General features: G+C 42.0%; 1 protein-coding gene across 2 annotated transcripts in view; it reads right to left on the bottom strand.

Annotated features, from left to right (window-relative positions):
• The window catches only part of LOC106606100 (diacylglycerol O-acyltransferase 1), a 30,388-nt gene that overhangs the window by 12,999 nt on the left and 4,677 nt on the right, over nucleotides 1–12,712 (bottom strand). Inside the window, exons 3-6 of one of the 2 annotated variants that reach the window (XM_045719139.1) lie at nucleotides 8,840–8,880; nucleotides 8,160–8,245; nucleotides 4,182–4,234; nucleotides 3,826–3,931 (exon numbers count right to left, since the gene is read on the bottom strand). In XM_045719139.1, coding sequence (XP_045575095.1) covers nucleotides 3,826–3,931; nucleotides 4,182–4,234; nucleotides 8,160–8,245; nucleotides 8,840–8,880 — 286 coding nt within the window. The remainder of the gene's footprint in view (nucleotides 1–3,825; nucleotides 3,932–4,181; nucleotides 4,235–8,159; nucleotides 8,246–8,839; nucleotides 8,881–12,712) is intronic. The other variant, XM_045719140.1, reaches the window with a different exon arrangement.

The following is a 12,712-nucleotide window of genomic DNA, read 5'->3' on the forward strand; positions in this document are numbered from 1 at the left end:
GACACACAGAGACACACTAACGAAACTAATAGTGAAGACACACAGAGACACACTAACGAAACTAATAGTGAAGACACAGAGAGACACACTAACGAAACTAATAGTGAAGTCACACTAACTAAACTAATAGTGAAGACACACAGAAACACACTAACTAAACTAATAGTGAAGACCCACTAACTAAACTAATAGTGAAGACACAGAGACACACTAACTAAACTAATAGTGAAGACACACAGAGACACACTAACTAAACTAATAGTGAAGACACAGAGACACACTAACTAAACTAATAGTGAAGACACACAGAGACACACTAACTAAACTAATAGTGAAGACACACAGAGACACACTAACTAAACTAATAGTGAAGACACACAGAGACACACTAACTAAACTAATAGTGAAGACACACAGAGACACACCAACTAAACTAATAGTGAAGACACACAGAGACACACTAACTAAACTAATAGTGAAGACACACAGACACACACTAACTAAACTAATAGTGAAGACACACTAACCAAACTAATAGTGAAGACATACACTAACTAAACTAATAGTGAAGACACACAGAGACACACTAACTAAACTAATAGTGAAGACACACAGAGACACACTAACTAAACTAATAGTGAAGACACACAGAGACACACTAACTAACCTAATAGTGAAGACACACAGAGACACACTAACTAAACTAATAGTAAAGACACACAGAGACACACTAACTCAAATAATAGTGAAGACACACAGTGACACACTAACTAAAATAATAGTGAAGACACACAGTGACACACTAACTAAACTAATAGTGAAGACACACAGAGACACACTAACTAAACTAATAGTGAAGACACACAGAGACACACTAACTAAACTAATAGTGAAGACACACAGTGACACACTAACTAAACTAATAGTGAAGACACACAGAGACACACTAACTAAACTAATAGTGAAGACCCACAGAGACACACTAACTAAACTAATAGTGAAGACACACAGAGACACACTAACTAAACTAATAGTGAAGACACAGAGACACACTAACTAAACTAATAGTGAAGACACACTAACTAAACTAATAGTGAAGACACACACTAACTAAACTAATAGTAAAGACATAGAGACACACTAACTAAACTAATAGTGAAGACACACAGAGACACACTAACTAAACTAATAGTGTAGACACACAGAGACACACTAACTAAACTAATAGTGAAGACACACTAACTAAACTAATAGTGAAGACACACTAACTAAACTAATAGTGAAGACACACAGAGACACACTAACTAAACTAATAGTGAAGACACACTAACTAAACTAATAGTGAAGACACAGAGACACACTAACTAAACTAACAGTGAAGACACACAGAGACACACTAACTAAACTAATAGTGAAGACACAGAGACACACTAACTAAACTAATAGTGAAGACACACAGAAACACACTAACTAAACTAATAGTGAAGACACACAGAGACACACTAACTAAACTAATAGTGAAGACACAGAGACACACTAACTAAACTAATAGTGAAGACACACAGACACACACCAACTAAACTAATAGTGAAGACACAGAGACACACTAACTAAACTAATAGTGAAGACACACAGAGACACACCAACTAAACTAATAGTGAAGACACACAGAAACACGCTAACTAAACTAATAGTGAAGACACACAGAGACACACTAACTAAACTAATAGTGAAGACACACAGAGACACACTAACTAACCTAATAGTGAAGACACACTAACTAAACTAATAGTGAAGACAGACTAACTAAACTAATAGTGAAGACACACAGAGACACACTAACTAAACTAATAGTGAAGACACACAGAGACACACTAACTAAACTAATAGTGAAGACACACAGAGACACACTAACTAAACTAATAGTGAAGACACACTAACTAAACTAATAGTGAAGACACAGAGACACACTAACTAAACTAATAGTGAAGACACACACTAACTAAACTAACAGTGAAGACACACAGAGACACACTAACTAAACTAATAGTGAAGACACACAGAGACACACTAACTAAACTAATAGTGAAGACACACAGAAACACACTAACTAAACTAACAGTGAAGACACACAGAAACACACTAACTAAACTAATAGTGAAGACACACAGTGACACACTAACTAAACTAATAGTGAAGACACAGAGACACACTAACTAAACTAATAGTGAAGACACACAGTGACACACTAACTAAACTAATAGTGAAGACACACAGAGACACACTAACTAAACTAATAGTGAAGACACACAGAGACACACTAACTAAACTAATAGTGAAGACACACTAACTAAACTAATAGTGAAGACACACAGAGACACACTAACTAAACTAACAGTGAAGACACACTAACTAAACTAATAGTGAAGACACACAGAGACACACTAACTAAACTAATAGTGAAGACACAGAGACACACTAACTAAACTAATAGTGAAGACACACAGAAACACACTAACTAAACTAATAGTGAAGACACACAGAAACACACTAACTAAACTAATAGTTAAGACACACAGAGACACACTAACTAAACTAATAGTGAAGACACACTAACTAAACTAATAGTGAAGACACAGAGACACACTAACTAAACTAATAGTTAAGACACACACTAACTAAACTAACAGTGAAGACACACAGAGACACACTAACTAAACTCATAGTGAAGACACACAGAGACACACTAACTAAACTAATAGTGAAGACACACAGAGACACACTAACTAAACTAATAGTGAAGACACAGAGACACACTAACTAAACTAATAGTGAAGACACACTAACTAAACTAATAGTGAAGACACACAGAGACACACTAACTAAACTAATAGTGAAGACACACAGAGACACACTAACTAAACTAATAGTGAAGACACAGAGACACACTAACTAAACTAATAGTGAAGACACACAGACACACACTAACTAAACTAATAGTGAAGACACACAGAGACACACTAACTAAACTAATAGTGAAGACACACTAACTAAACTAATAGTGAAGACACACAGAGACACACTAACTAAACTAATAGTGAAGACACACTAACTAAACTAACAGTGAAGACACACAGAGACACACTAACTAAACTAATAGTGAAGACACACAGAGACACACTAACTAAACTAATAGTGACGACACACTAACTAAACTAATAGTGAAGACACACAGAGACACACTAACTAAACTAATAGTGAAGACACACAGAGACACACTAACTAAACTAATAGTGAAGACACACTAACTAAACTAACAGTGAAGACACACAGAGACACACTAACTAAACTAATAGTGAAGACACACAGAGACACACTAACTAAACTAACAGTGAAGACACACAGAGACACACTAACTAAACTAATAGTGAAACATATAGACACACTAGATTCAGACACAGTTTTGTTTTTTTCTGAAAAGCAGGATTTGCTATACAGATGTAGGATCTTAATTTGAGCCAGTTTGCTACTGCAGGGAAAAACATACTGCAGCAACAGGAAATGTAAATGATTATGTGGATTATAATTAAAGAAAAACTCCACTCAGAAACTCTCCTTTGTATTTTTTTTCATTCATCCACAGTTGATACAGTCCCAAAATGTTTTCCATGTCAGCAGTCAAGTTTTCAAGATATTGGACTTTCAAGAAGCAACGTGTCACCGGCCACATCGTCATGATGATGCAAAACGGAAGGTTTTCCTGCAACAGGGCGATCAAATTAAGATCCTACATCTGTAGGCTGATGAGAACACATACAGCAGTACCTGGAGTCATGGACTTCACCATTAGTACGATAGCCACCGGGAAGCACAGTGTGACTGATAGGTTAATGGAATGAACCAGCAGCCCAACACGTTCACTGAAGCAGCCCTGGAGGGACAGAAGAACTGCACGTTAAGGCATAGCCGCGGGAAGCAAGGGTGTGAGGGGGCTGCAGCACCCCCTGAAAAATCACAATATATTTATATACTTTAAATCATTAAATAAAAATCACAAAAGTAGTGCACTGGCCCTTTAATAGTTCTGTATTAGCGGACTGATATAGCCGTCTGCAGCGCAGGAAAAACTTTTTTTATAACAATAATAGCAACAATGGTAAGTACATCAGAATGAAACTCACCACTGAGAGCCTTCGCTCTGTGTACAAAGCTGCCACAATAAACACGTTGGACACTGGAAGAAAAGACGAGACAAATGATGTGGTGATCAAATAAATGTTACCAAACAAACACACGACAAGCATGGCGAGTTAACATATACAAGGGAGATGATACGATGATAAAATAAGACCTTATGTTGTTTCCTCCTACAGTACTGAGGGGGGGGGTCCACCACTGGCCTGTTAAGATAAACCTGCTGTCACAGCATCAGCTTCTGGGACAAATGAGGCAGCACAAACACAGCCTATGTGTTGCATAGACCACCTGCTACTACTGCACTGTTACTGTCCTACTGCAGGACTGGCAGGGGAGCTCTGCAGTAGAGAGGAAACACACACTTAAGCAAACACAAACACACACGCATGAGAACGGACACAAACACACATGCGTATGCATGAGCATGCACACACGAACATGCATGAAAGCACACACAGAAAGAAATGAAAGGCTGAACTATTTTGAATCATGGGATTATCTAACTAGCTGCAGGGCTGCCTCTCGCTCCATACCATATCATGTGACCTGGTCTTTGGAATAATGTTTTTCTGCTGTGTTTTGAAGAATACATCATAGAATCAATTCTAAAGGCCTACAGTATTCAAAATGTCAAAGGCCTGATGGAATAGGTTGAGGTGGACTTTTATGGAAACCAAACCTCAATAAAACAGAATAAAATACAATAGCCTTCTGCCTCTAACGCCTTGGCAACTTCTGTGGAAACCAACCTTCAATAAAACAGAGAATAAAATACAGTAGGTGTCTGTCTCTAATGCCTTGGCACTATCTGTGCCTGGCTCACAATCAGAACAAGTGCTTGAGCTTAACTGATACTACAGCCAATAAAACAGACACTGGATCACGCGTCAATGACTACAAGTGTTAATAAAATAAATATGCTGCAATGCATATAAAACCAGTGCCTTCTGAGGGCATCATTGTCTGCTATGCCCCAGTACTGTAATGTATAGGGTGTCCCATAGTCCTTCTCTCAGTACTGTACTGTATAGGGTGTCCCATAGTCCTTCTCTCAGTACTGTACTGTATAGGGAGGCCCTTGTCCCATAGTCCTTCTCTCAGTACTGTAATGTATAGGGTGTCCCATAGTCCTTCTCTCAGTACTGTAATGTATAGGGTGTCCCATAGTCCTTCTCTCAGTACTGTACTGTATAGGGAGGCCCTTGTCCCATAGTCCTTCTCTCAGTACTGTACTGTATAGGGAGGCCCTTGTCTCATAGTCCTTCTCTCAGTACTGTACTGTATAGAGAGGCCCTTGTCCCATAGTCCTTCTCTCAGTACTGTACTGTATAGGGAGGCCCTTGTCCCATAGTCCTTCTCTCAGTACTGTACTGTATAGGGAGGCCCTTGTCTCATAGTCCTTCTCTCAGTACTGTACTGTATAGGGAGGCCCTTGTCCCATAGTCCTTCTCTCAGTACTGTACTGTATAGGGAGGCCCTTGTCTCATAGTCCTTCTCTCAGTACTGTACTGTATAGGGAGGCCCTTGTCCCATAGTCCTTCTCTCAGTACTGTACTGTATAGGGTGTCCCATAGTCCTTCTCTCAGTACTGTACTGTATAGGGAGGCCCTTGTCCCATAGTCCTTCTCTCAGTACTGTAATGTATAGGGTGTCCCATAGTCCTTCTCTCAGTACTGTACTGTATAGGGAGGCCCTTGTCCCATAGTCCTTCTCTCAGTACTGTAATGTATAGGGTGTCCCATAGTCCTTCTCTCAGTACTGTAATGTATAGGGTGTCCCATAGTCCTTCTCTCAGTACTGTACTGTATAGGGAGGCCCTTGTCCCATAGTCCTTCTCTCAGTACTGTACTGTATAGGGAGGCCCTTGTCCCATAGTCCTTCTCTCAGTACTGTACTGTATAGGGAGGCCCTTGTCCCATAGTCCTTCTCTCAGTACTGTACTGTATAGGGAGGCCCTTGTCCCATAGTCCTTCTCTCAGTACTGTACTGTATAGGGAGGCCCTTGTCCCATAGTCCTTCTCTCAGTACTGTACTGTATAGGGAGGCCCTTGTCCCATAGTCCTTCTCTCAGTACTGTACTGTATAGGGAGGCCCTTGTCCCATAGTCCTTCTCTCAGTACTGTACTGTATAGGGAGGCCCTTGTCCCATAGTCCTTCTCTCAGTACTGTACTGTATAGGGAGGCCCTTGTCCCATAGTCCTTCCCTCAGTACTGTACTGTATAGGGAGTCCCTTGTCTCATAGTCCTTCTCTCAGTACTGTACTGTATAGGGAGGCCCTTGTCCCATAGTCCTTCTCTCAGTACTGTACTGTATAGGGAGGCCCTTGTCTCATAGTCCTTCTCTCAGTACTGTACTGTATAGGGTGTCTCATAGTCCTTCTCTCAGTACTGTACTGTATAGGGAGGCCCTTGTCCCATAGTCCTTCTCTCAGTACTGTACTGTATAGGGAGGCCCTTGTCCCATAGTCCTTCTCTCAGTACTGTACTGTATAGGGAGGCCCTTGTCCCATAGTCCTTCTCTCAGTACTGTACTGTATAGGGAGGCCCTTGTCTCATAGTCCTTCTCTCAGTACTGTACTGTATAGGGTGTCTCATAGTCCTTCTCTCAGTACTGTACTGTATAGGGAGGCCCTTGTCCCATAGTCCTTCTCTCAGTACTGTACTGTATAGGGAGGCCCTTGTCCCATAGTCCTTCTCTCAGTACTGTACTGTATAGGGAGGCCCTTGTCCCATAGTCCTTCTCTCAGTACTGTACTGTATAGGGTGTCTCATAGTCCTTCTCTCAGTACTGTACTGTATAGGGAGGCCCTTGTCCCATAGTCCTTCTCTCAGTACTGTACTGTATAGGGAGGCCCTTGTCCCATAGTCCTTCTCTCAGTACTGTACTGTATAGGGGCCCTTGTCCCATAGTCCTTCTCTCAGTACTGTACTGTATAGGGAGGCCCTTGTCTCATAGTCCTTCTCTCAGTACTGTACTGTATAGGGAGGCCCTTGTCCCATAGTCCTTCTCTCAGTACTGTACTGTATAGGGAGGCCCTTGTCCCATAGTCCTTCTCTCAGTACTGTACTGTATAGGGTGTCTCATAGTCCTTCTCTCAGTACTGTACTGTATAGGGAGGCCCTTGTCCCATAGTCCTTCTCTCAGTACTGTACTGTATAGGGTGTCCCATAGTCCTTCTCTCAGTACTGTACTGTATAGGGAGGCCCTTGTCCCATAGTCCTTCTCTCAGTACTGTACTGTATAGGGAGGCCCTGTCCCATAGTCCTTCTCTCAGTACTGTACTGTATAGGGCCCTTGTCCCATAGTCCTTCTCTCAGTACTGTACTGTATAGGGAGGCCCTTGTCCCATAGTCCTTCTCTCAGTACTGTACTGTATAGGGAGGCCCTTGTCCCATAGTCCTTCTCTCAGTACTGTACTGTATAGGGAGGCCCTTGTCCCATAGTCCTTCTCTCAGTACTGTACTGTATAGGGAGGCCCTTGTCCCATAGTCCTTCTCTCAGTACTGTACTGTATAGGGAGGCCCTTGTCCCATAGTCCTTCTCTCAGTACTGTACTGTATAGGGAGGCCCTTGTCCCATAGTCCTTCTCTCAGTACTGTACTGTATAGGGAGGCCCTTGTCCCATAGTCCTTCTCTCAGTACTGTACTGTATAGGGTGTCTCATAGTCCTTCTCTCAGTACTGTACTGTATAGGGAGGCCCTTGTCCCATAGTCCTTCTCTCAGTACTGTAGGTCCATAAAATAGGCCAGGGGGATGGTCCTCAGGAGACGGCTGCAGCAGAACAGCCTGTAATGACCTGCATACAGATCTAGTGTGTAGGGTGAGTGATAGTCTGTAAGGGGGAGTGATCAAGTGTGTAGGGTCTGGGGAATGATAGTGATAGTGTGTTGGGAGAGTGATGTTGTGTGTAGGGAAAGTGAGGGGGAATATCCAGAAGGACCCTAGGGAAAGTCCACGTACCGATAACAAGGCACGCTGCAGGCATGTTGTAGGGGTCCTTTATGAATAGAGAAACCACTTGTATTGGGTCCACTAGAATACCATACCTAGAACAACAGAACACTGTGGTTAGACACTCAGAGCTCAGCTGAATCAAACCACATTCTTATTTTATATCTCGTGTGTTTTGTTCTACCTTGTTATTTTTAGTATTACATTGTTATTGATTACTGCATTGTTGGGATTAGAGCTTTCAAGAAAGACATTTCACTGTACTTGTTCGTGTGACATTAAAACTTAACTTGAAACATTTCAGCCTTTCAGTTTTCACAATGCTGCGAGTGTAAGTGATGCAGCATGTTTGAGTGAATCAGGCACAGAACCTCCTATCTTACTTTACAGTAATACATGACAATGTACCCTCCTTGCACGTCTTTACCACAGTATGCCTTTAGTAAGCAATGCCTGGCTGCTCCCTATAGGCTGTTACTGTGCTGGGCATCTGTGGACAGTCAGGAGGCATTGCGCTTGCATTAGCGTACAGGACAGCATACGGTCTTAGCAGTGAAGGGGCTGACGTTACATTTCATTCTCTGAAAACGAGGCCTTTACTTCCAACCGTCAAATGACAGCCATAAGACTACACTCTCCTTTCCCCCCTCTTGTCTTACGGAAAGCTTCTCATAACGTACTGTACTTACTTTAAAAGGTTTTCCAAAAACAGACGGGCATTGCTTAAGACCTACAACAAAAGAGGGCTTGTAAATTCATTGCATCCTTGAAAATACAGTTTGTTTCACATGGTACAAGCATACATTCATCATATGATTCAATTACAGTGTCTCTTTTCCACTGTAGTTTCAAGTTTTATTAGTCGTATAGACGTGATACACATGGTATATATCGTCAAATGAAATGCTTACTTGAAGGTTCCTTTTCGACAATACAACGATAAGAAATAATAACAGTTAACCTCTTACATCTAGACGTTCCGCTAGCGGAACACCTGCTCCATTATCCAATGATGGGCGTGGCGCGAAATACAAACTCCTCTAAAATACAAAAACTTCCATTTTTCAAACATATGACTATTTCACAGCATTTTAAAGATAAGACTCTCCTTTATCTAACCACACTGTCCGATTTCAAAAAGGCTTTACAACGAAAGCAAAACATTAGATTATGTCAGCAGAGTACCAAGCCAGAAATAATCAGACACCCATTTTTCAAGCTAGCATATAATGTCACAAAAACCTAGAAGACAGCTAAATGCAACACTAACCTTTGATGATCTTCATCAGATGACAACCCTAGGACATTATGTTATACAATACATGCATGTTTTGTTCAATCAAGTTCATATTTATATCAAAAACCAGCTTTTTACATTAGCATGTGACGTTCAGAACTAGCATACCCCCCGCAAACTTCCGGGGAATTCGCTAACATTTTACTAAATTACTCACGATAAACGTTCACAAAAAGCATAACAATTATTTTAAGAATTATAGATACAGACCTCCTCTATGCACTCGATATGTCCGATTTTAAAATAGCTTTTTGGTGAAAGCACATTTTGCAATATTCTAAGTACATAGCCCAGGCATCACGGGCTAGCTATTTAGACACCCGGCAAGTTTAGCACTCACCAATATCAGCTTTACTATTATAAAAGTTTCATTACCTTTTGTTGTCTTCGTCAGAATGCACTCCCAGGACTGCTACTTCAATAACAAATGTTGGTTTGGTCCAAAATAATCCATCGTTATATCCGAATAGCGGCGTTTTGTTCGTGCGTCCCAGACACTATCTGAAATGGTAAATCAGGGTCGCGCGCGTGGCGCAATTCGTGACAAAAAAAATCTAAATATTCCATTACCGTACTTCGAAGCATGTCAACCGCTGTTTAAAATCAATTTTTATGCAATTTTTCTCGTAAAAAAGCGATAATATTCCGACCAGGAATCTCCTTTTAGCTAAACAGAGGAAAGAAAACAAAGCATTCGGTCGACGCGGGCACGCGCCTGAGTCTCACAGTACTGTAACCAGCCACTACCCAAACACGCTACTTTGTTTCAGCCAGAGCCTGCAAAGCCACGATTCAGCTTTTTACCGCCTTCTGAGACCCTATGGCAGCCGTAGGAAGTGTCACGGGACAGCTAAGATCATCACTCTTCAATAAACAGAGACAAGAAGAACGACACCTTGTCAGACAGGCCACTTCCTGCCTGAAACCTTGTCAGATTTTTGCCTGCCAAATGAGTTCTGTTATACTCACAGACACCATTCAAACAGTTTTAGAAACTTTAGGGTGTTTTCTATCCATATGTAATAAGTATATGCATATTCTAGTTACTGGGTAGGAGTGGTAACCAGATTAAATCGGGCACGTTTTTTATCCAGCCGTGAAAATACTGCCCCCTAGCCATAACAGGTTTTAAGAATACAAACAAAGTAAATGCCTCAGTAGAATAAACATTTTAGCATAATAATACAGGAAGGCACAATTTATAGTTCAATATTTACGCATGTTTTGGGGAAGGGGGGTTTGGGGAGAGTGTGGGAGACAAGTGTTTAAATTGTGAGGTATTTAGCAATCATAATGAGAGTGTTACGCGGGGTGGAGCAGGTGAACCCAAGTGCAGACTCAGACGAGGAGACAGGAATAAGGTAACCAAGGTATTTATTGAAAAGTGGGGAGAGCGGAGAGAAAAGCAGCGTCCGGCTGGGGAAAACAGGCAACACAGGATAACAAGATCTATGCAGGAACAAACGGCTTGAAATGCAGACTGACTGAACAGATGCTACGATCTGGCAGCGTGGAAGTGGCAGGGCTGAGTATTTGTAGAGTTCTGATTTTGGAACAGGTTGCAGCTGGTGGGGATCTGCTCTGACTCCAGCACATCTGTCTCCACTCCAACAATCAGTTAAACCCACACAGAGAGAGAGAGGGAGAGGGCACTGGGGGAGTGGCGGCAGGTTAGGGAGACACAGGATGAGAGCAGAAACGGCTTGAAATGCAGACTGACTGAGCAGATGCTACAATCTGGCAGCGTGGAAGTGGCAGGGCTGAGTATTTGTAGAGTTCTGATTTTGGAACAGGTTGCAGCTGGTGGGGATCTGCTCTGACTCCAGCACATCTGTCTCCACTCCAACAATCAGATAAACCCACACAGAGCGAGAGAGGGAGAGGGCACTGGGGGAGTGGCGGCAGGTTAGGGAGACACAGGATGAGAAGTAGGCAGGGGCAGATGTAACAAAGAGTCTGGTAACAGCAGTTGTGATGTGTGTGTAGCATGAATGTATGAGGGTGTGTGTGGATGAGTGTACATGTATATCTGTGTAGGTGTGAGTGAGTGCATGTGTACTAAGGTGCAGTATTTATTTTCCGCTGTAGATGCACCTAACTCCATTAGAGAACCGGAGAAAACTCCATAAGAGAACAGAAGGAAACTCCATTAGAGAACCTGAGGAAACTCCATAAGAGAACTGGAGGAAACTCCAATAGAGAACCGGAGGAAACTCCAATAGAGAACAGGAGGAAACTCCATAAGAGAACCGGAAGAAACTCCATTAGAGAACCGGAGGAAACTCCATAAGAGAACCGGAGGAAACTCCATTAGAGAACAGGAGGAAACTCCATAAGTGAACCGGAAGAAACTCCATTAGAAAACTGGAGAAAACTCCATAAGAGAACCGGAGGAAAGTCCATTAGAGAACCGGAGGAAACTCCATAAGAAAACTGGAGAAAACTCCATAAGAGAACCGGAGGAAACTCCATAAGAGTACCGGAGGAAACTCCATAAGAGTACCGGAGGAAACTCCATAAGAGAACTGGAGGAAACTCCATAAGAGAACTGGAGGAAACTCCATAAGAGAACTGGAGGAAACTCCATAAGAGAACTGGAGGAAATTCCATTAGAGAACCGGAGGAAACTCCATAAGAGAACTGGAGGAAACTCCATAAGAGAACCGGAGGAAACTCCATAAGAGAACTGGAGGAAACTCCATATCAAGGGGACTTTATTCATTTTATGAATAAGTCCAAAGGCCACGCAATATACCTCAGTAAACCCTTTAAGGGCAGTAGACTGTACCACGTTACACTATACCTCAGTAAACCCTTTATGAGCGGTAGACTGTAACACATTACACTATACCTCAGTAAACCCTTTAAGGGCAGTAGACTGTAACATGTTACACTATACCTCAGTAAACCCTTTAACGGCAGTAGACTGTAACACGTTACACTATACCTCAGTAAACCCTTTATGGGCAGTAGACTGTAACACGTTACACTATACCCCAGTAAACCCTTTACGGGCAGTAGACTGTAACACGTTACACTATACCTCAGTAAACCCTTTACGGGCAGTAGACTGTAACACGTTACACTATACCCCAGTAAACCCTTTACGGGCAGTAGACTGTAACACGTTACACTATACCTCAGTAAACCCTTTACGGGCAGTAGACTGTAACACATTACACTATACCTCAGTAAGCCCTTTACGGGCAGTGGACTGTAACACGTTACACTATACCTCAGTAAACCCTTTAACGGCAGTAGACTG

This window comes from Salmo salar, chromosome ssa05, assembly GCF_905237065.1.
Source record: "Salmo salar chromosome ssa05, Ssal_v3.1, whole genome shotgun sequence".
In the NCBI taxonomy this organism is placed as follows: Eukaryota; Metazoa; Chordata; class Actinopteri; order Salmoniformes; family Salmonidae; genus Salmo; species Salmo salar.